We start from the raw sequence: 24,089 nt of genomic DNA, 5'->3' as shown, positions 1-24,089 counted from the left end.
TTCCTCCTATCCGTACAACCTGCGGTCTGTCTGTGAGGAAATCCAGAACCCAGTTGCAGGTTGCGGTCGGGACTCCCAGGTTGGACAGTTTTCCAATCAGCTTTTTTGGGTGGATGATGTTGAAGGCAGAGGTGTAGTCAAGGTAGATCATAATGACATACGTTCCACTGTGGTCCATGTGTTGGAGGGCTATGGCTCCCGCATCGTCCACTGATCTGTTTGGACAATAGGCAAATTGAAGAGGGTCAACAGTCTCCAGCACTATGGAGTTGAGATGATTGAGCAACAGCTTTTCCAGACATTTCATGGTGACTACTCAGAAGCTGCATCTGTAAAACATAGACTTGGTGCATATTTGAAGTGAACCAGAGTGTAGATGCACTTCTGGAATGTGCCGCTATGCTCCTCTTTGGCTAGCAAGCATTGTCTAGAGTGGTGGCTGTCAGCGGCGTTAATAGGTCACAGCCTGATCCGTTTTGTTGCAAAATGCTGCAGCATGTCCAAAGCAGATTCAAAACATGACAAATGTAAACGGGACTCACTGTATCCCCCGTTACCTTAGAGGCTAATTGCGTCTAATTTATAGCACAGCTATCTGTGTGAAACCAGTCTGTTTTCATTAACAAGATTAAAGATGGAGACACTCTCAGCTAATATGGATAGATGAAGCTGTGGCTGATGTTTTTAGATAATTGTCAAACTTTCAGGCTGGATGTTCTGTCCTGGGTGAGTGCAGTCCTGCTGCTCTGTGCAAAAAAAGACCACTTCCTGAGACATCTGTCCAAAGCTATACCAAGCTCCTGCAAGCAATTTCTTGGACTTACCTGAGATATTTTCCTCATTTTTAATATGAACAACCACTTTGGCGTTTCATTTTCCCATTATACATTGGGGATGCCCACTCTTCACCTGACTGCAGCAGATATTTTACAGATGTGTGGCTGGACTGGTTGTCACGGGTATGGTACAAGCTCTTGCTCCAGTACTTGACTTGATCATACTCGTATGATTGATTTTATGAAGTCTGCCGAGCACTGAGGAGATGTTACTAATGGACATGGGCCAGAATGTTTCTGGACACAATTGGACAGACCTACAGCCAATCAGAGCAATGCAGCTTGTGATGTAAGCTGAGCAGCACAAAACTGACAAGAAGCTACTGCTAACATTAATAACTTAAGTCTGTTCATAAAAGTGCAACATGAATCATAGCAGCCTGGTACTTCTGTTGGTGTTATGATGTCATAAAGGGCACACTATCTGCAAGTTAACTTCCATAACTAGTTATCAGTCCCCAAGCCCACCCTGTATCAGATAAATAGTTGTGTATATTGGGTTCAGTGGGATTAGACTCATGTTTCATGGCAGTTTAAATGTGTTTTCTCAGCAAAGCTCCTCATATCTGCTGAGCTTGAAAGGTTAAGAACTTAAACTTGAATTTTACAGCTTTGTTTCACTTGTTCCGTGCGTGCGTGTGTGTGTGTGTGTGTTCAGGCCTGGGAGCTGCTGCTGAGCAGTTAAACCAGACGGAGATGGCGGTGCTGCTGAACCTCTTGCAGAGACAGAGTGACCTCAGCCTGCCTCAGGTGGCTCAGCTACTCAACATGTCCACTCCAGAATCTCTCATCCAGTCTTTGTCCGCCCTGAACGAGGCTTCTGACCACCAGGGGGCTCCAGAGGACCAAGCTCAGGCTGCACCAAGGCCTCAGCCGCCTGAGCCCCCTCCTGAAGCCCAGGAGGTCTCGCCGACATCTGAAGAGCTGTCCCTCAGCCAGGAGGACCAGGCCAGCCTGCTGGCTCTCATTTTGGGCCACATCATGAAGCCACAAACGGAGGGGATGGAGCAAGGCGACGAGAGCAATGGAATCCAATCAGAGGAGGCACTAACACACGGTTCTACCGCGTCTACTACTGACCGCAAGGGCAAGTCTCGGTTTAGTCTTTAGAGGGCGATAAAAGGGGGAAACGTGGTCAGGTGGAAGTAAATCACTGAGGAGAGCGGGCAGAGACTAATGCAAATTGATTATTTTCCATATTTCTATATACGTTATAAAATCTATTACTGTTTAGACAATGATTGATTTCACCAAATTGGCCAAATGGTTCTGCTGCACATCCACCCTCAAACTGTGACAAAACGCACACTTCACACTCGCCCAGTGTCTTCTTTCACCTCCACCCAGAAAGTCGTAGAACTGCTGCTCCTCGTGGGGGTCGTGTCCGTCATCCGTCATGTGACCACGGTAACCAGTCGAGGGTTCGAAGCACATGGACTCATCCAGCTGGTGTAAAGACTAAACCAGCAAAAAAAAAAAAAAAGTGTAGCTAGTAAATTTCTGACAAAAAAAGGTTCATACTGTGCTTGTTCCCATTCTTCCTTGTGTTTCTGTACCTGTCCCTTTTCCACCTGTTTTTTTTTCTTCCTCATTTCATTTTCATGATCATGGATTCTCCATAGGATAAATGTTTCTTTAAAACAGTCTGTAATGTCAGCCTTTTATGAAAACCACAATAAATTATCAAATGAAAATAAATGTTTTGAATTTTTAGACCTCACCTGCATGTGCTTCTTTTTACTTTTTATTTATTTTAGTGCTGACACTGAATTGGGTGTTTTAGTTTATGAAAGTTGAATAAAATGTAGCAGCAGTGGAATGGGTGGGGTGGTGTTCGTGGTGGTTGTTCCTGTGGAGCTTTTCCACATGCACTAACCTGGTTAAATGATCTTAGCTTACCCTTTGTAATACTTAAAGTTCTCCATAAATCGCCTTTTCTGTTCATCCAGATGGGCACAGCCTCCCTCCCCCCATTTTTTCTTCATCCAGGTGCTGTGATTTTCCTGTTAGTGTAAAACTACAAAAACAAGATGCACACTGGTTTACTTGAAAATGCATGTTGGAGATAAACTAGTTTCATCTATTGTTCACCTCATAAATTCGCTTTGTTTTTTGTTTTATTTTCCATCTGCGTGATTATGTTGAGTTGACACGGGGATGCTTGTGGTTAAGGTAGGATGGTCGATAGATCAGTTAAATTGAACAAATAGAAAACTTTTCTGTGGTGGCTTGAGTGCTTGATGCCCGTCTAATGTGCCCTGACACCTAACACTCTGTGTACTGTTTGGCCCTCTTCAGATGGTGCAGCGCCAAAAAGGAAACAGCTTGAGGCCAACGAGGTGCCTCCATCTGTCGAGCAGCGTCCACCCTCTCCACCTGGACAACCTCTCCTCGGGAACGCTCAGCAGGTCGGCTCTGAAAACCGACCCGCCCAAGATATCAGCCCCGCCGTGGCGGCCGCCTTGCTCCAGCTCATCTCTCAGCACGACGCTGAAGCCGGGGCTCCTCGGCGCAGCAAGGACTCCTCTCCAGCTGCGGACGCTCTGGCCCTGGGGCAGCCCCCGCCGCCCTGGGTTACAGACTCTTCCCCGAAACCTTCAGCTGCAGCTGAGGCCCCGGCAGGACTGGTGACGAGCGCTCCTGCCACTAAGGTGCAATTCCCAAAGGACCAGGACCTCCGCTTTTCACACAGAACCGCCCGCTGATCCTGGGTTCTTCGGTGAAGTGGACACGGCATCGTGTGGTAGCGCCAGCAATCTTTGCCTGTTAGGAAGGGCCTCTGCCGAAGGGCGCCGAGAGGTTTTGACTCGTGAACCACCCGATGGGGAAAAACTGCTCTTCAGCAGTGAAAAGTGAAAAGATACCGATGAATGTTGCAATGAACTGAACCAGAGGTTAAAGATCTTTTAAGGTAGGGTGAGGACCCCCCCCCCCCAGCCTGCACACTGATGACATCACCTGAATCAAATCCATCTCCAACGCTGAGGGGTGCACAGCTGGAACTCGCTTTGGAAGCAGCGTCCACAACGTGTTTGAGGGTTGGCTGTGTCAGCATGTCTTTAAACTCAAGTATGTAATGGGGTGGGGGGCTCGAAAACACTGCAAAGCCTCATTTTCACCTCCCTGACCCCGGTAACCCCAAAGTTAGGTCTGCCTAGTGGGGGCGGGGTGTGTCTGCATCTGCAGGATTCTCTGTTTAATTTTACCCAAAGCAGTTTTTCGTCCCGTTATGTTCCACCTCACAGCTAATGGCGTAGTGCCCACCCTCACCCCCTGTGTCACCAGAGTTAAACCGCCTCATATCCACGATATGCTCGGTAAAGAACATGCTGTTTTTGCCCGTGAAGTGTGCAGCCAGCCACACTGGCTTCTCTCGGTGGGCTCTGTAACCCTGATCTGATTTGGTCTGCCCTTTGCCTTCCTACATAAAAAAAATAATTGTGCAACACAAGCTTTTCTTTGTGCAGTTTTTTTTCTACACGAAGAAAACAGTATAGGCTTAAAAGAAAATATTGGTCCGTGATATTTTTTTCTTTAGAAACAGAGAGAAGAGAGAAGGTTTATGTCTGTAAAAATCAAATAATTTTGTAATTTTTTTTTTCTTTCCGTTTATTAAAGGAAGATATGTGACCAGCCTCTCGTATGTTCCTCTGGGCACAGCCACTAGATGGCAGGCTTTCACTCATTGTTACTCCGCAAAAGCAGAACAGTCGTGAACTGAAATATGAATTAAGTCTTATTTTTGTTATCTAGAAGATTTTCTAAGTTATAATTCTTCGGTTATTTTGGAGGAGACCACAAATGTTCTTGCGACTGGGAATCATGAAGCATAGGAAATCAGGACAAAGGAAAAGCACACACACACACACACACACACACACACACACACATGTATATATGACCCACATCTGATAGCATCCTTCAAGATAGTCAGATAAATCCAACAAAAATGCCAATTTATTCACCTTAAGTGAAATGTTTGTGTCAAAACAAAGTCAAACATCTGTAATTTCCAATTTAGTTCTGTACACTGTGTATACACTCAAATTCTTGCATAAAGGAATATATAGAAAAGGAATATTACAACCCCAATTCCAGTGAAGTTGGGACGTTGTGTGAAATTTAAAAACAATAAATAAACTTTAAACTGATAAACTTTGTGCAAATATTTGCTAATTTTGAAATGTTTGAGGGTTGTTAGAAGGAAAGGTGATGTAACACAGTGGTAAACATACCACTGTCCCAGCTTTTTTGAAACATGTTGCAAGCATCCATATTAAAATGAGCAAATATTTGCACAAAAACAAAGTATCAGTTTGAACATTAAATATCTTGTCTTTGTGGTGTATTCAATTGAATATAGGTTGAAGAGGATTTGTAAATCATTGTATTCTGTTTTTATTCACATTTTACCCAACGTCCCAACTTCATTGGAATTGGGGTTGTAAATGAAACAACATATTTTTATCGATCTTGTAGAAAACTAAATTTACCACAGCCAATAAATAGGATTATGTGACACTGCTTTATTGTATTGTGGTAATGTCAGTATACTTTAATTACCACATAAATGTGCATGTGTTAAGGACTGCATTTGTATGTGATGCAGATGCTCAAAGCACTTTGCAGTGATGCCTCACATTCACCCACTCATGCACTGCACACTGATTGTAGACGTGCTGCCATGCTCATCTGCACACTGGGAGCAAGTTGAGGATTAAAGACTTTTCTCAAGGGAGATTAATGATTTTTTTTTCCTTGTGATTTAACAGAAATTCAAACCTCCAAGCTGATGCCTAAAAATTTTGAATTACAAGTTTGCCTCAGTGCAGCTCTCCTCAGAATACAGTATATATAAAACCATCTTGCATCAAAGCGTTGAACGTGTACACTGATACTTGTTGACAAAGGCACAACAAGCCACTTTTTTTTTTTTTTATAAATAACACTTTCTTGTTTTAGCAGGTCAGATAAGGGCACTTTCAAATTCAAGGGTACACAAAATTGTCACAGGGGGTTAAAAAATAAATGATCCTATTTAGAAAATGTTAGTTCTAGAAACAAATCCCCAACAAAAGCAGAAATGTGTATGCCAGTGAACGCTGATGCTTTCAAATCCCTTCTGAATCTGAATACAACACTGTATCTTAATTTTAACCTTTTCAAATATCCCAGGTCAGGATTTTGTAAGGGAACTGTTGGTGTGGTTTTTATTTGTTTGTGTTTTTGGAGCTTTGGATTGGAAGGGACAAAATGTACAAGTTTCTAAGGGTGATGAGAAGTGCATTAGTTGAAAAAATATCTCCACCAGCATTAAATAAATGGACAAGTTACAGTACTGTTGACGAAGAATATATATATATGTAAATAATAGTCCTGCGTTTTATAACTTAGTAACAATGCAAGTTGAAATATACATTTTTTTTTTTTTACACAAATTGATCCACAAAGCAGACATATTTACCAAACCATGGTAAATATTTTTTTAATTGGCATTATTATTCACCGTTGTTCACCATGTGGTCCTGATGTACATATAACTAATATTGCTGAAAAAAACTAAAGAATCTAGTCACAATTTCACTGTTAATATCTATTTTCACTACAAAACAATGTGAAAGTGCCCATATGTGAAATTGTGTGTTTTATAGTAAAGAACCACATTTTGTACAGACATTAATATATACAGTAGTGTTCAGAATAACAGTAGTGCTATGTGACTAAAAAGATTAATCCAGGTTTTGAGTATATTTCTTATTGTTACATGGGAAATAAGGTACCAGTAGATTCAGTAGATTCTCACGAATCCAACAAGACCAAGCATTCATGATATGCACACTCTTAAGGCTATGAAATTGGGCTATTAGTAAAAAAAAAAAAAAAAAAATGTAGAAAAGGGGGTGTTCACAATAATACAACCCCTGGCAAAAATTATGGAATCACCGGCCTCGGAGGATGTTCATTCAGTTGTTTAATTTTGTAAAAAAAAAGCAGATCACAGACATGACACAAAACTAAAGTCATTTCAAATGGTAACTTTCTGGCTTTAAGAAACACTATAAAAAATCAGGAAAAAAATTGTGGCAGTCAGTAACGGTTACTTTTTTAGACCAAGCAGAGGGAAAAAATATGGAATCACTCAATTCTGAGGAAAAAATTATGGAATCATGAAATCAAAAGAAAGCTCCAACACATCACTAGTATTTTGTTGCACCATCTCTGGCTTTTATAACAGCTTTCAGTCTCTGAGGCATGGACTTAATGAGTGACAAACAGTACTCTTCATCAATCTGGCTCCAACTTTATCCGATTGCTGTTGCCAGATCAGCTTTGCAGGTTGGAGCCTTGTTTTGGACCATTTTCTTAAACTTCCACCAAAGCTTTTCAACTGGATTAAGATCCGGACTATTTGCAGGCCATGACATTGACCCTATGTGTCTTTTTGCAAGGAATGTTTTCACAGTTTTCGCTCTATGGCAAGATGCATTATCATCTTGAAAAATGATTTTCATCACCCCCAAACATGCTTTCAATTGATGGGATAAGAATAAAAAAAATATCAACATAAACCTGTGCATTTATTGATGATGTAATGACAGCCATCTCCCCAGTGCCTTTACCTGACATGCAGCCCCATATCATCAATGACTGTGGAAATTTACATGTTCTCTTCAGGCAGTCATCTTTATAAATCTCATTGGAACGGCACCAAACAAAACTTCCAGCATCATCATCTTGCCCAATGCAGATTCGAGATTCATCACTGAATATGACTTTCATCCAGTCATCCACAGTCCATGATTGCTTTTTCTTAGCCCATTGTAACCTTGTTTTTTTTCTGTTGAGGTGTTAATGATGGCTTTCGTTTAGCTTTTCTGTATGTAAATCTCATTTCCTTTAGGCGCTTTCTTACAGTTCGGTCACAGACATTGACTCCAGTTTCCTCCCATTCGTTCCTCATTTGTTTTGTTGTGCATTTTCGATTTTTGAGACATATTGCTTTAAGTTTTCTGTCTTGACGCTTTGATGTCGTCCTTGGTCTACCAGTATGTTTGCCTTTAACAACCTTCCCATGTTGTTTGTATTTGGTTCAGAGTTTAGACACAGCTGACTGTGAACAACCAACATCTTTTGCAACATTGCGTGATGATTTACCCTCTTTTAAGAGTTTGATAATGCTCTCCTTTGTTTCAATTGACATCTCTCGTGTTGGAGCCATGATTCATGTCAGTCCACTTGGTGCAACAGCTCTCCAAGGTGTGATCACTCCTTTTTAGATGCAGACTAACAAGCAGATCTGATTTGATGCAGGTATTAGTTTTGGGGATGAAAATTTACAGGGTGATTCCATAATTTTTTCCTCAGAATTGAGTGAGTCCATATTTTTTTCCCTCTGCTTGGTCTAAAAAAGTAACCGTTACTGACTGCCACAATTATTTTTCCTGATTTCTTATAGTGTTTCTTAAAGACAGAAAGTTGCCATTTGAAATGACTTTAGTTTTGTGTCATGTCTGTGATCTGCTTTTTTTCTACAAAATTAAACAACTGAATGAACATCTTCCGAGGCCGGTGAGTCCATAATTATTTCCAGGGGTTGTAGTAGTGTGGCATTCAGTCAGTGAGTTCGTCAATTTTGTGGAACAAACAGGTGTGAATCAGGTGTCCCCTATGTAAGGATGAAGCCAGCACCTGTTGAACATGCTTTTCTCTTTGAAAGCCTGAGGAAAGTGGGACGTTCAAGACATTGTTCAGAAGAACAGCGTAGTTTGATTAAAAAGTTGATTGGAGAGGGGAAAACTTATACGCAGGTGCAAAGAATTATAGACTGTTCATCTACAGTGATCTCCAATGTTTTACAATGGTCAAAAAAAACCAGAGACGCGTGGAAGAAAATGGAAAACAACCATTAAAATGGATAGAAGAATAACCAGAATGGCAAAGGCTCACCCATGGTGAGCATGGTGGTGCAAGCATCATGATATTGGCATGTTTCTCCTACTATGGTGTTGGGCCTATATATCGCATACCAGGTATCATGGATCAGTTTGGATATGTCAAAATACTTGAAGAGGTCATGTTGCCTTATGCTGAAGAGGACATGCCCTTGAAATGGGTGTTTCAACAAGACAATGACCCTAAGCACACTAGTAAACGAGCAAAATCTTGGTTCCAAACCAACAAAACTAATGCCTCACAGATGTGAAGAAATCATGTAAAACTGGTTATACAACTAAATACTAGTTTAGTGATTCACAGGATTGCTAAAAAAAGCAGTTTGAACATAATAGTTTTGAGTTTGTAGCGTCAACAGTAGATGCTACTATTATTGTGAACACCCCCTTTTCTACTTTTTTTTTTACTAATAGCCCAATTTCATAGCCTTAAGAGTGTGCATATCATGAATGCTTGGTCTTGTTGGATTTGTGAGAATCTACTGAATCTACTGGTACCTTATTTCCCATGTAACAATAAGAAATATACTCAAAACCTGGATTAATCTTTTTAGTCACATAGCACTACTATTATTCTGAACACTACTGTAATGTAAACTACTGAGATATGCCAAGCTCATTTTTTTTGTTTTGAATCAATGTAATAGACATGTATAGTGGTAAAGATGGAGCATTTTAAATGAACGATTGCCAGTTATCTTGGATTTTGCTATTTATTATCATCAGAGAAGAAACTGAGCATTTTTTAAATTAAATATCAAGCAAGTCTGTGTGAAATCTGGTGCTTTTACCATAAAATACACAATTGATTCACATATCTGTCCTGCAGTATGTGAAACAGAGACAAGTATAATTTTGTACTTTTTCTTATATGCAGATCTAATCCAACTATAATTGCAGTGATTTGCAAAAACGGAAAAAATGCACTTTTGCATCACAATTACTTTTTTAAATTGTACTTCAAACAATGTCTGGTGCTCTTACCATAAAAAATATATAGTGCATGCAGAAAGTATTCACTGTGCTTCACTTTTCCCCACATTTTATTCCAAAATCAAATAATTAAATTTTTCCCCTCAAAATTCTATTCACAACACCCCATAATGACAATATGAAAAAGTTTTTTTTCCAAATTTATTAAAAGTAAAAAACTAAGAAATCACCTGTACATAAGTATTCACACCTTTTGCTGAATACGTTGTTCATGCACCTTTGGCAGCAATTACAGCCTCAAATCTTCTTGAATATGATGCCACAAGCTTGGTGGACCTATCTTTGGGCAGTTTTGCCCATTCCTCTTTGCAGCACCTCTCAAGCTCCATTAGCTTGGATGGGGAGCGTCGGTGCACAGCCATTTTCAGATCTCTCCAGAGATGTTCGAGCAGATTCAGGTCTGGGCTCTGGCTGGGCCACTCAAGGATATTCACAGAGTTGTCCTGAAGCCACTCCTTTGATATCTTGGCTGTGTCTTTAGGGTCATTGTCCTTCTGATTGGTGGATTGCTGCAGAGATGGTTGTACTTCTGGAAGGTTCACCTCTCTCCACAGAGGAATGCTGGAGCTCTGACAGAGTGGCCATCAGGTTGTTGATCACCACTGAGGTCCTTCTACCATGGTGGATCTGAATTTCTTCCATTAAAGGATGATAGAGGCCACTGTGCTCATTGGGACCTTCAAAGCAGCAGAAATGTTTCTGTATCCTTATCCAGATTTGTGCCTTGAGACAATCCTGTCACAGAGGTCCTGCCTTTCCAAATCATGTCCAATCAACTGAATTTACCCCAGGTGGACTCCAATTAAGTAGAAACATCTCAAGGATGATCAGTGGAAACAGGATGCACCTGAGCTCAATTTTGAGCTTCATGGCAAATGCTGTGAATACTTTTGTACATGTGATATCTTAGTTTTTATTTTTAATAAATGTGCAAAAATGTCAAAAACTTTTTTCACATTGTCATTATGGGGTATTGTGTGTAGAATTTTGAGGAAAAAAAATGAATTTCATCCATTTTGGAATAAGGCTGTGACATAAAAAATTGTGAAAAAAGTGAAGTGCTGTGAATATTTTCTGGATCCACTGCACATATCCGCCCTGCTGTTTTCAAATGGCTTCTTCAGTGTTATTTTTTACTTTTGGAGCACTTGGCCTCTGCATCTTGTTCCTCCATGCTTAGGACATGTATAATGGAACCAGAATCCCATCATACACTCCCCATTGTTGTTAACTCTCCTTTTCAGCATCTCTCTCGATGTTGATTTATCCCTACAGCCGTTCATACAGCAACCTTTTTTCGGTCAAATTCATACAATAGCCACACTGATTAAAAAGAACTTGCAAACTGCAGTGTAACTTCTAACTGGAAATCCCTCATTTTCCTTGCAACGTGAGGCGTTCTTTGTTTTGTTTTCTTTTATGTATCGGTTCCTTCCTCACTGTGCAGCACTTAGGTTGACCTCTTTATGACGATCTTGGATCATAAAGTGAAGAATGGCCCAGACAGGAGCCATGGTTCACACTGGCTGCGTGTGCATGCTTTGAAAGTGTGTGCGTGCGTGTGTGGGGATTGGCTTCACGCATACCCAGACCAGTTTCTCACTTGGCAGGCTTACAGAGCCGCTTAGCCCTCTGGCCCGGCAAGCAGCTGAGCCCTCTGGTTGAGAGATCCTTTCAGAGTGGAGGCAGTGGGAGGCTCACCTGCCCTCTAGCACAGGCCCAGTGTGAGCGAGATGAGATGTTACAGCACGTGTGTTTGTGTGTGGGCGTGTGCACGTGAGCGTTTCTGTCTGATGTTTTCGCCCATCGGGGCTCTGAATAATAGTGAATGTGCCCGCGGGGAGTTTCCACCAGATAAGTAGTGGGCAATGCCAGTGCCAAGTCAGAGACTAGACGAATAAATCAAGACTGAGGAGTGAAGAGAGGGAGGTGCACGAGGCTGTGCCATCAATCAGAAAGGCACCTTATGGGGAATGTCCATAAAAGTGCCATGCTGCCAGTCTGAAGCACGGGGGCGCAGCGACGGCAGAAAGGAGCATCCATTTTGGATGCCGCCACTGCATTGGTAGATATGTTGTTGCACTGAGTTTGATAATCAAAAGTGAACTGAATTATTTAAAAAAACAGTTTTGGCACGCAATGGCATGATTTTACAGGAGCCTTCCAGAGCAGGTGGCTCACTGGGGTAAGGATTTGGGATACCAGTATGTAGACCCGCGTTTGATTGTAGATCAAACCTCCTGTCTGTATCCTTGGACAAGAGTCTTTAAATGCACTGTCTCAGTCATCGAAGCAAATGGGCACGGACCTTGGCTGCGTCTCATCCAAGGGAAGTCATGGACTCCCATCCGTTCACTCTACGGGATCCTGGGATAAGCCTCAGGTCCTATAAAGACTTCCAGAGGTGTCAGGTGAAGATTTTAGACACATGAATGCAATAAATTTGAAGGTGGGAGAAAAACGGAGGTCTGGTCCATCCAAAAGAATAATAAAAAAAACCTATGACTGTGACTTTCTTGCCATTATAAAGTGGTGGCTACTCTCCTAGGCCCCCATTATGGGATGGAAAACTAGTACCCAATGCACCTAATTTGTACGTAACTTCTCTATCTGGTCTAGACGGTTGACAATTTAATAAAAAGGTGTTCAATCTTAAACTAAGTGCACTGAGTTCAACTGAGGTGCAGGTGCCATTTATCCTGACCAACACAACTTCAGTTGATGCCACAATATCCAGTTTTTAAGGCCAATTTTGGATCAATTTGAGGTTGGGCAAAAATAATTCACTTTAAAGATCTGACTATAAATTAATCATTCCAATAAAAATACTTGGCTCATTTGGATCCTCATTTGTTCATATTTCCAAGCTCTCTATATACTCTTACTAGCTTAATTAGTCCGTTTGTTCACAGCTGCTTGTTGGAGAAACAAAATGCACTTTAGCTTTTGCAGTTTCTTTTCGTGCATTCTGTTACTTGTCATATCTGGCTTTAACTGGAGTAGTACACACAGTTAATTAACACTTTTATCACAGCACAGAAGAGTTCACTCAATGTACAATCCCAAGTTGCCATTCCTTACCACAACACTTACAAGACATTTTGACATTGAGGATGTGAAGTGATGAAGCATTTCAGGTGTTATTTTGTCCCATTATTTCAGCAAACACATCTTCAGTGTCATATTTTTCATTTCAAAATTATCTACACATTCTCTATGGGGAGTTGGTACCCATACCTATTTCTTCTTCAACCATTACTTTGTAATATGTGAAGAATGTGGTTTTGCATTGTCTTGTTGAAAAAATACCTTTGCCAAGGGCACTGACACAACCCCATGCCATGACAGGATCTGGCTTTTTTGGTCTGGAACACAGCCATTTCTTTAACAAAAGAAAAAGATCTGGAGTACTGATTTTTCTGACCACAATACATGTTTCCACTGTGCGATGGTCTGATCCAGATGCCTCCAATCCATGGGTGATTCTTTAACTACGGGCACTATTGGCCTTGTAAATGTAATTTCCACCACACCATTGCCTTACAATATAAAACACCTTGGGGCAACTGTTTGTTGTGATTTGGCGCTATATACATGTGATCTGATGTCACTGTTTATCTCCATAGAAACTACCCACACAATCTTTCATACAAACGTTTTAAAGGGACATTATTGTTGTGGTGGAAATTACGGCAATAGTGTGGGACAACTACGTTTCGTTTAAAAAAATCACAACAGTTGTATGACATTGAATACCCCAATTATGTTTTGATTATTTTACTGATATTTTAAAACATTAGAAAAAACGTTTTTTTACTATTCATTTTCATCATTGAAGATCATAAGTCTGGGTGTGGGACAAGCACAAAACGGCAATATTTGCATATAATGATGCTGAAAAAAAGGTGAAAAAGTCATCATAGACTACTAGGACAAATTTCTTAAAACACTTTCATTGTAAAGATAACTATAAAAGTGTGAAATTTCCCCTTTTTTCTTTTTTTCATAAAAAATTATCAAGGGACATAAAAGTGCCCGTAATCTAAGAATCACCCCCATACACAATTGTATGTAAAAGTTTGGTCACCCCTGATAATTTCCATGGTTTTCCTTTATAAATCACTGCTTGTTTGGATCAGCAATTTTAGTTAAATATATCATATAGCAGACACCACACAGTGATATTTGAGAAGTGAAATGAAGTTTATAGGATTTACAGAAAGTGCAATAATTCTTTAAACAAAATTAGGCAGGTGCATAAATTTGGGCACCCCAACAGAAAAAAATACATCAATATTTAGTAGATCCTGCTTTTGCAGAAATAACAGCCTTAAACGCTGCCTATAGCTCTCAATGAGAGTCTGGATTCTGGTTGAAGGTATTTTGGACCATTCTTCTTTACAAAACATCTCAGGTTTGTTGGTTTCTGAACATGGACAGCCCGCTTAAAATCACATCACAGATTTTCAATAATTTTCAGGTCTGGAGATTGAGATGGCCATTCAGAACGTTGTACTTATTCCTCTGCATGAATGCCTTAGTAGATTTTGAGCAGTGTTTAGGGTAGTTGTCTTGTTGAAAGATCTAGCCCCGGCGCAACTTCACCTTTATCACTGATTCATGAACATTGTTCTCAAGAATCTGCTGATATTGACTGGAATCCATGTGACCCTCAACTTTAACAAGATTCCCAGTACCTGCACTGGCCACACAGCATGATGGAACCACCTCCAAATTTTACTGTAGGTAGCAAGCGTTTTTCTTGGAATGCTGTGTTCTTTTTCAGCCATGCATACCGCCCCTTGTTATGTCCAAATAACTCAATTTTAGTTTTATCAGTCCACAGCACCTTATTCCACAATGAAGCTGGCTTGTCCAAATGTGCTTTAGCATACCTCAAGTGACTGTTTGTGGCGTATACACAGTAAAGGCTTCCTCTGCATTACAGCATCATACAGCATCTCTTTGTGCAAAGTGTGCTGTATAGTTGAGCGACGCACAGAGACACTATCTGTAGCAAGATCATGTTGAAGGTCTTTGGAGCAGGTCTGTGGGTTGACTATGACTGTTCTCACCATCCTTCACTTCAGCTTATCTGAGATTTTTCTTGGCCTGCCACTTCGGGCCTTAACTAGTACTGTGCCTGTGGTCTTCCATTTCTTCACTATGTTCCGCACAGTGGAAACTGTCAGCTGAAATCTCTGAGATAGCTTTTTGTATCCTTCCCCTAAACCATGATGTTGAACAATCTTTGTTTTCAGTCATTTGAGAGTTGTTTAGAGGCTCCCATGTTGTCACTCAGAAGAGATGCAAAGAGGGGAAACATTTGCAAATGGCCACCTTAAATACCCTTTCTCATGATTGGATTCACCTGTGTAAGGAGGTCAACGGTCAGTGAGCTTACCAAACCAAGTTTGTGTTCCAATAATTAGTGCTAAATGTATTCAAATCAATAAAATGACAAGGGTGCCCAAATTTATGCACCTGCCTAATTTATTTTAAATAATTATTGCACACTTCTGTAAATACTAGAAACTTAATTTCACTTCTCAAATATCAGTGTGTTCATCTGCTATATGATATATTTAACTGAAATTTCTGATCCAGACAACCAATGATTTATAAAAGAAAATATGAAAATTATCAGGGGTGCCCAAACGTTTCCATACAACTGTGTGTGTATATATAAATGTAGGTTCTGAAGTAAAAGTGGGACGTGAACTTGCAGGTGCTGATACGGTGAAGCTGGTATTTACGTCAGCATGATTTTCATGATCAGTTTTCAGGATGCCTCAGGGAAACAATGTAGAAATATAACTAAGACATCTGGCAAATCATTCTGTCTCAACTGGTGCTACATTTTAATTTGGCAGCAAACTCGCTCAGGATGCGAGAAGAAGACAGAAAACAGGGATGCGAGGAAGAGATTGATGGACATGGAATGCAAACATGTCACTTGGCTTTTCAAAAGTTGAGTTTTACAATGTGAGTATTGCAGGTTTCTCCAAACTAAACATGTTTGTATTCTGCAGCTGAACTGCAAATCAGTCACTTATGTTTCCCTCGATCAAGGATATATGTGAACTCTGGAATTTTGTTCTTGGCTTTTCTTGCAAATTTTTTCAGCCTTTCCTCATAAAACATGCTGATCAGCCTTATGAAGAGTAAGAACACTTGAAACATTGGTATTAGTCAGGATTACCTTTGATACAATATTTCACAATTAATTTCTCAAAAACGAATCCGGTGATTTGAATATCAGTGACCACAATGTGACATTTGTTTCGATAAAGAACACTATTTTTAATTTTTTTATTGTCTCTTGCTCCTTGTACCCAAAGCAGAGCAGGTGGTCCAAACACCTCACATGCAGGCACAAAACAAACCTGTCCCATCCCGCTGATTTTGTAGTTTATATATTTAATCTGCATGCAGAGCCTTGATCTTTGCAGTGCGCGCTGTGCACGTGATAAAGCAAGTGATTCAAAGACACGCAGTGCGTTTTTAAAAGGTGTCTTTACACACCTCAGTACTTGAAATAATCATCAAAAAACTACTTTTCCACAGGATAAATGGACTGCATTTATATAGCGCTTTTCCATCTGCGTCAGACACTCAAAGCGCTTTACAATAATGCCTCACATTCATGCCGATATCAGGATGCCGCCATGCAAGGCGCTTGCTACACACCGGGAGCAACTAGGGGATTAAGGACCTTGCCCAAGAGCCCTTAGTGATCTTCCAGTCAGGCTGGGATTTGAACCCATGATCTTCTGGACTCAAGCCGAACACCTTAACCACTAGATCATGTTTTGCCGAATACAGACAGATTTATTGTAGTGGACAATACTGATGTTCAATACTGATACTGATGGACAATACAGGATGTTCCTGATGTATGTGTTCAGACAGGATTAATAGAACCTGAGGTTATTTCTATGGATTGCTTTACAAAAGGCGCCATGGGTTTGGATGCAGCAAAAATCTCTCAGGAACACTGGTAATAATTACTTCAGCCCAGCTGCTCAAATATAACCTGTCTTTTTTTTTGGATCATTTATGCAATAAAGGATTCATCAGTTGATCATACTGCACGTGTGACAAGATTTTTATGGAGGCTGTGTTTGTGGTCCAGAGTGCCGAGTGTGACTTTCAAGTCTAGACTTGAAAATAACCACAGAATCTGACTGTTTTATCTCCATAAGAAGATCATTCCACAAAACAGGTGCATGATGAGAGAACGTTCTGTGGCCTGCAGAGTTTTTAATTCACCCTGGGGACACAAAGTAGTCCTGTGCTCTGAGAACATAGACCCTGGGCCGGTATGTAGGGTTTGATTAGGTCAGCTAAATATGGAGGTGCTAGTCCGTGAATAATTTTATAAGTTAATAGCAGAACCTTAAAATACGACCTCGCAGAGACAGGTAGCCAGTGAAGAGACACCAAAATGGGTGTAATGTGATCAAACTTTCTACTTCCCTTCAAGGGCCTGGCAGCCGCCAGACTCTTGATGGCTACCAGACTTGACGGATGAATTGGAACAACCATAGCAGTACTATAACTATTACTCTCTGTGTTTGGCAAAATACTTGCAAAGGTCTTTCTCAACAGGATTCAGAACTACTTGTTGCTTAGCGGCCTGTCACACCAAAGAGATGACCAGGTTACAACTTATTCATGACCTACAATTAGAAAAATCACTGGACCAATCATGAGAAGAGCATGTGACTCATCACTGCAGTCATGACTGATCACTGGGTGAAAACATAGTCGTGTTTTAAGTATGTTCAAAATCCAATAAATTCTGGCATTTGTCAAGGATGTGTTATAGATACTACTCTGTTCAATGCGTGCATGGACTGGGTGTTAGGGAAGGTTGTACAGTCCAGCAAATTTGGTGCCTTGGTTGTTGGAGAAAGGTTCACAGGGGAGGTAGAGTGTCAAGGTTTGCATTTGTCCTAGCTCAAGACCAGGATCCAGGGCTTTAACCCTCAGAGCCCTAATGATGCTGTCCTGCATTCTGGTCATCTTTTCTTCATCTATTAATATATCATATCTTTAGAGAGTATTCTAGACAAATATATGTCTCACATTCACAAAGCTGATATTGTTCTGATCATTTTGATATGCAACACATGGGCATTATACTTAAAGAAAGTACCTCAAAAGGGTACTCTCTTAAGGTAGTATGATCAAATCAAGAAAATGCCCTTAGGGCTGTGAAGGTAAATGATTTTTTGCGCTCGGCCATCAGAAGTGTCAAACTTGCAGAGACATTCCCTTATCTTTCTACCAGCAAACCAGTATGATAAATAAATCCTTCCCAAATTCTTTTTGGAATCCCTGTTGTAACCAAGGTGTTGAATAGCATATGTTCACTTTGGGCACATCCACATGGAATCTCACTGAAAAATGAAAGTTAATTAATGGAAATCTTATTAACTGTAACATTGCAGTCACACCATCTTTTCACTCAAAACTCAAGAACACTACCTTGTTTACATGACCAATTCACTTTTTGTTCAGATTCCTCAGCGATCACAGTATGACAGAAAGTAAGAAAAGAAAAAATATGAACGCTATGCCAACAGGGAAAGTATCTTGCTCAAAGTTTCAGGTCACATGAATGTGAAACGTTTACAGCCTTCCATAGATTTTCATTTGACAGGCTCTCCAACCAGGAAGTGGGCTTTATTCTCACTAACCAAAATCAAATTAAATGAAATTTTTCTGCATTCTTAGATGAATTTGGTGCGTTCATCTCTAACTTGTCAACTAGTGCAGATAACATTCTGATCATTGGTGACTTTAACGTTCATATAAATAAGCCTACTGACCCCCTCTGCAAATCATTTATGGAAATTGTGGATGCATTAGGATTTTGGCAATGCATTCGGGATTCGACGCACATTAGTGGAAATACCCTGGATCTGGTTCTCGCACATGGTATTGCTGTCACGAATATTGACATCATGCCTCTTACTTCAGTGGTCTCTGATCACTCACTTATTAAGTTTACAGTTTCGCTGCTGTGTTTAGTGGAACAACAACCTTATTTATCACTGCAGCGATGCATCAACTCCTCAACTAAGACTGAACTAGAAGCTAGACTGCCTGATGTCTTAGCCTCACTTTTGACAAATACCCAGTCAGTAGACAGGCTTGTGGATAGTTTAAACTCAGTGCTCAAAACGACACTCGACATGATTGCACCACCTGTGTTGAAACCGTGCTCCCCCAAATCGCAGTCACCTTGGTTCAGCGATTACCTGCGTGACCTCAAGCATAAAGCAAGAGGTCTAGAACGGAAATGGCGTCGTTCAAAATTAGAAGTATTCCACCTTGCATGGCGTGATGCTATCTTAGACTATAAGCATGCATTATTGGCTACAAAGTGGACTTACTACTCTGATTTGATCAACAAAAACAAGCATAACTCAAAGTTCTTGTTCAACACAGTGGCAACACTTATTCATGGACAACCACCTGTAGCTCGCTCTCCTTTTACAGCACAAGATTTCCTAGATTACTTTGAGAAGATATAGGTGACATTAGGTTCAACATATCCCAACATGCCTTAACCCAGCCACTACACCCTGCTATTGAGGTGGACGCCACTACTGAGGTATTACCTAGATTTACAGAATTTGATAGTATCTCTCTAGACATGCTGACAAAACTCGTAACATCAAAAAAAATAAAAAGCACAACCTGTTTATTTGATCCTATACCAACAAACTGTTTAAAGACCTGTGGCCCACTCTTGGGCCGATTGTGCTGGAAATTATTAATCTTTCTTTAACTTCTGGATCTGTTCCTAAATGTTTCAAATCTGCAGTGATTGAACCATTACTTAAGAAACCTAATCTTGACCCTAGTGTATTGAAAAACTATCGGCCGATATCAAATCTATCATTTTGCTCTAAAATTCTGGAAAAAGTGGTGTCATGACAGCTCATAGACTATCATACTGAGAACAGTCTCTTTGAGCCACTGCAGTCTGCTTTTAGAAAATATCATTCCACAAAGACGGATTTCACTAAAGTGGTGAATGATCTTCTGCTTACAATGGACTCGGACACCACTACGGTTCTGCTGCTGTTAGATCTCAGTGCTGCATTTGATACAGTGGATCATCATATTCTACTTGATAGGCTGGAAAATCATTTTAGGATTACTGGGAGTGCCCTTGCATGGCTGACGTCATACTTGACCAGTCGTTCTCACTATGTTTTGTACAGTGACACTACCTCTAACCTTAGTGACATGAAATTTGGGGTTCCTCAGGGGTCTGTCTTAGGCCCCCTGCTGTTCTCCCTTTATATAGCACCCCTTTGGCACATATTGTGGCGTTTTGGGATTACCTTTCACTGCTATGCAGATGATACTCAGTTATATATGCCAATAACTGCTGGTAATCTCGTTCACATAAAATCCTTAGAAGATTGCCTTGCAGCAGTGAGAAGTTGGATGTCTAGAAACTTCCTACTTTTAAACTCTGAAAAGACTGAAATGATGGTTCTTGGTCCAGTAAGACATCAGCATCAATTTGAGCAGGTAACGCTCAGCCTCGGCTTGTGTGTCAAACATCACATTGACAAAGTGAGGAACCTTGGGGTAATTTTTGATCCTTCGTTGTCCTTTGACCTCCACATTAGAAATATTACTAGGACTGCTTTCTTCCACCTGCTAAATATAGCGAAGATTCATCCCATCCTGTCTATGGCTGATGCTGAGACCCTGATCCATGCGTTCATCTCTTCCAGATTGGACTACTGCAAGGTCTATTTTCTGGTTTACCGCAGTCTAGCATTAGGGCTCTTCAATTGGTTCAAAATGCTGCAGCCAGACTTTTGACACGAAGCACAAAGTTCGACCACATTACACCCATTTTGGCATCTCTTCACTGGCTTTCTGTCCCAGTGAGATCAGATTTTAAGGTTCTGCTACTCACCTATAAAATTATTCATGGACTGGCACCTCCCTACCTAGCTGACCTAATTAAACCTTACGTACCGGCCTGGGCTTTACCGGTCTCAGGGTGCAGGACTACTTTGTGTCCCTAGTGTTGTGTGGGCCGCTGAAGAGGAGGTACTGCTTGCCCACCACCAGAGGGCACCCTGCCTGAAGTGCGGGCTTCAGGCACGAGAGGGCGCTGCCGCCTCACAGGAACAGCCGGGAGTGACAGCTGTCATTCATCAACTCATGACAGCTGTCACCTATCACCATTTCATCAACCACTCCTTAAAGGCCGGACGACATCTCCACCCCGCTGCCGAGATATCTCCTACCTTTGGAGGTAATAATCCTCAGCCAGTTCTGTGCCGTATCGCACACCAACAGTTTTGTCTGTCTATTACAGGAGTTCCTGATTACTTGTGTCAGCTGGAGGCTGAGCTGGTCGGTGACGGCAGGGTGACGGATTGCACCCTTCACGATCAGTGAGACAAGTGTCTGTTTCAGGTTCTGTAAAAGACTGTGTGTTTCATAATTGCGGAGGTGGAGGAGTAATTGGAGTAACTGGATTGCTGACTGTTACTGGGTGTGCACACACCCACACCTAACTGTTTCTGCTTCCTGCCAGCAGTACCAGATCCGACAGCCGGAGACGGTGGCCACCTGGGGACTCGGGACTTGGCGGCTCCAGTATCTTCCGGGTTCGGTGGCAGTGGAAATCGTGTGGGATCCGGTTCTTGTCTGGACAGACGTCTTCTATCCTCAAGCCTGCCCACACGTCACCTCTGTGGATTGACTGCATATAAATTCTGTAATCATCTGTATTTCGTTGTGCACATTCACAACAGTAAAGTGTTGTATTTTGGCTCATTCATTATCCATTCATTTACGCCCCCTCTTGTGGGTCCGTGTCACTACACTTTCACAACACCTAGGGTGAATAAGAAGTCTGCGGGTCATAGAGCTTTCTCTTATCGTGCCCCTGTTCTGTGGAATGGTCTCCCTGCAACAATAAAACAATCAGATTCTGTGGAGACTTTCAAGTCCAGACTTAAGAAGCACTTATTTTCCCTTTCATATGGGTAGCATACTGGTACAGTTTTGTTTTATGCTTTTTACTTTTTTAATTCATGTTATTAGTAATTGGAGCGGGCCGCGGCCTCAACTTCACTAAATTCTGGGTCTTTTAGTGAAGCTTAGGGCTAGCGGCCGGCGATCACCTTAGAATTTCTTCTGTTTTTCTTGTTGATTAATGCTGGCAAATTATACAGTATTTTTTGTCTTTCTGATGCCTGATTCTGTTTTTTCTCTGTTTAAGGTGCAGCTCCATCCAGAGATGAGAGTTGTGCTTGTGTTGGCGACCCTCCTGTCCTGTGCACCAACAGCAATTCTTGTATATTTGTCAGTGAATTTGTTCTGTGAATTATTTCTGTAATTTATGTTGGTATCATGGCCCAGGCAGAGGGTCACCCCTTTGAGTCTGGTCTGCTTGGGGTTTCTTCCTCAGACCGAGTTTTTCCTTACCACTGTTGCTCTTTGGGTTGGTAAGGTTCCTTACCTGTGTGAAGCGCCTTGAGGCAACTCTGTTGTGATTTGGCGCTATATAAAGGAAATAAATTGAAATTGAATTGAAATTTTAAAAACTGGCATTAAGTGTTGGAACACATTTAAATGCACACTGACACCCACTTGCATAGTTTAACTCTCAGTAAACTATACTTATTTCTTATTTATTAATTATGTTGTAGTAGATTTTCCTTTCTCCGTTTCTTGTTCGCAATAGTGATGGACAGGTAGACGGATGAGATCAGACAGGAGTCATTTACTATGATGTTTGCAGATGACTGTGATCTGTAGTGAGATCAGAGAACTGGTTGAGACTAGCCTGGAAACATGGAGATATGCTTTGGAGAGCAGAGAAATGAAAATCAGTAGGAGGAAGAGTGAGTACATGTGTGTGAATGAGAGGGAGCCTAGTGAAATAGTGTGGTTACAAGAAGGAGAGGTGGTGCAACCTGGTCTCATGGCAAGTCGTGATTCAGCAGCATGAAATATACATTAATCTATTGGTTCGTGATATTGTGATGAAAAGTGCCTCATTTTCGTCACGGCAGCACAAATTCATTCTAATTCATTCCATGATGGTTGCACAAAATTAAAAATAAAGGGGGGGGGGGGGGGAGAGTAAGATTAGGTTATGGTTAAGGTTAGGGTCAGGGGTAGGAGTAGGGTTAGGAATAGTGAGTTAAAAAAAACCACGTCATTTCGTCACAGGAGCATGAAAAAAAAAACGTGAGACTGGGCTGGGTGGGTTTAAATACTTGGGGTCAACTGTCCAAAGTAATGGAGAGTGTGGTAGGGAGGTGAAGACGAGCGTGCAGGCAGGATGGAGTGGGCGGAGAAAGGTGGCAGGAGAGATTTGTGACAGAAGGATATTTGTGAGAGTGAAGAGGAAAGTTTACAATAGTGAGACCAGCTATGTTGTACGGTTTAGAGTCAGTAAGAAAAAGACAGGAGGCAGAGCTGAAGATGTTGCAATTCTCTGAGAGTGACGAGAATGGACAGGATTAGGAATTAACATATCAGAAGGACAGCTCAGGTGGGACGGTTTGGAGACAAAGTCATAGAGGTGAGATTGAGATGGTTTGGACACGTGCAGAGGAGGGACCCAGGGTATATAGGGAGAAGGATGCTGAGGATGGAGCCACCAGGCAGGAGGAGAAATTAATGGACTGCATTTATATAGCGCTTTTCCATGTGAATCAGACGCTCAAAGCACGAGGAGAAGAGGGAGGCCAAAGAGGAGCTTTATGGATGTGCTGAGAGAGAACATGCAGGTGGTTGGTGTGACAGAGGAAGATTCAGAGGACAGGGTGAGATGGAAACGATTGATCTGCTGTGGCGACGGGAGCAGCTGAAAGAAGATTTTCCTTCCTCAACATTTTGACGGGGGCTGCGCCCTAGCACCCTGGACTGACCAGCCGCCTTGTGGATGCATATTTTCCATACGTGCTAACTCCTCTGTGCAGTGTAAATCTGGGCCGCTGTCGACACCCTGAGCCACGCTGCAGCTTGATGTTGAGTTTGGTGGCTGAGGCTGTTTGATCAGTGACTATGTGAAACCTCAGTGAGGGGACGCTGGGACTCCCACAGCCGCGCACCACCAGACAACATCGATCAGCAAACGGCAACTATGGCAAAGCCAGAGCTGTACTCTAAACATGCAAACTGTTACAGCAACATTCTCATCTTGATATTTATGTCCCTGCAGCCTCACACTCATCCAGTTATGAACAGACAAAACATTTGAATTATGAATGCAACTTGAGTAGTGTGCAAATTGTGCTGTCTT

General features: G+C 41.4%; 1 protein-coding gene across 2 annotated transcripts in view; it reads left to right on the top strand.

Moving 5' to 3' along the window:
* Positions 1-4,268, top strand: part of cdk12 (cyclin-dependent kinase 12) — a 33,827-nt gene extending 29,559 nt beyond the window's left edge. Inside the window, exons 13-14 of one of the 2 annotated variants that reach the window (XM_034189652.1) lie at positions 1,495-1,923; positions 3,135-4,268. In XM_034189652.1, the coding sequence (XP_034045543.1) occupies positions 1,495-1,923; positions 3,135-3,541 (836 nt within the window). In that variant the 3' untranslated portion in view covers positions 3,542-4,268. The remainder of the gene's footprint in view (positions 1-1,494; positions 1,924-3,134) is intronic. The other variant, XM_034189653.1, reaches the window with a different exon arrangement.
* The last annotated feature ends 19,821 nt before the right edge of the window (positions 4,269-24,089 follow it).

This window comes from Thalassophryne amazonica, chromosome 16, assembly GCF_902500255.1.
Source record: "Thalassophryne amazonica chromosome 16, fThaAma1.1, whole genome shotgun sequence".
In the NCBI taxonomy this organism is placed as follows: domain Eukaryota; kingdom Metazoa; phylum Chordata; class Actinopteri; order Batrachoidiformes; family Batrachoididae; genus Thalassophryne; species Thalassophryne amazonica.
This window is presented reverse-complemented; position numbering and strand designations above follow the sequence as displayed.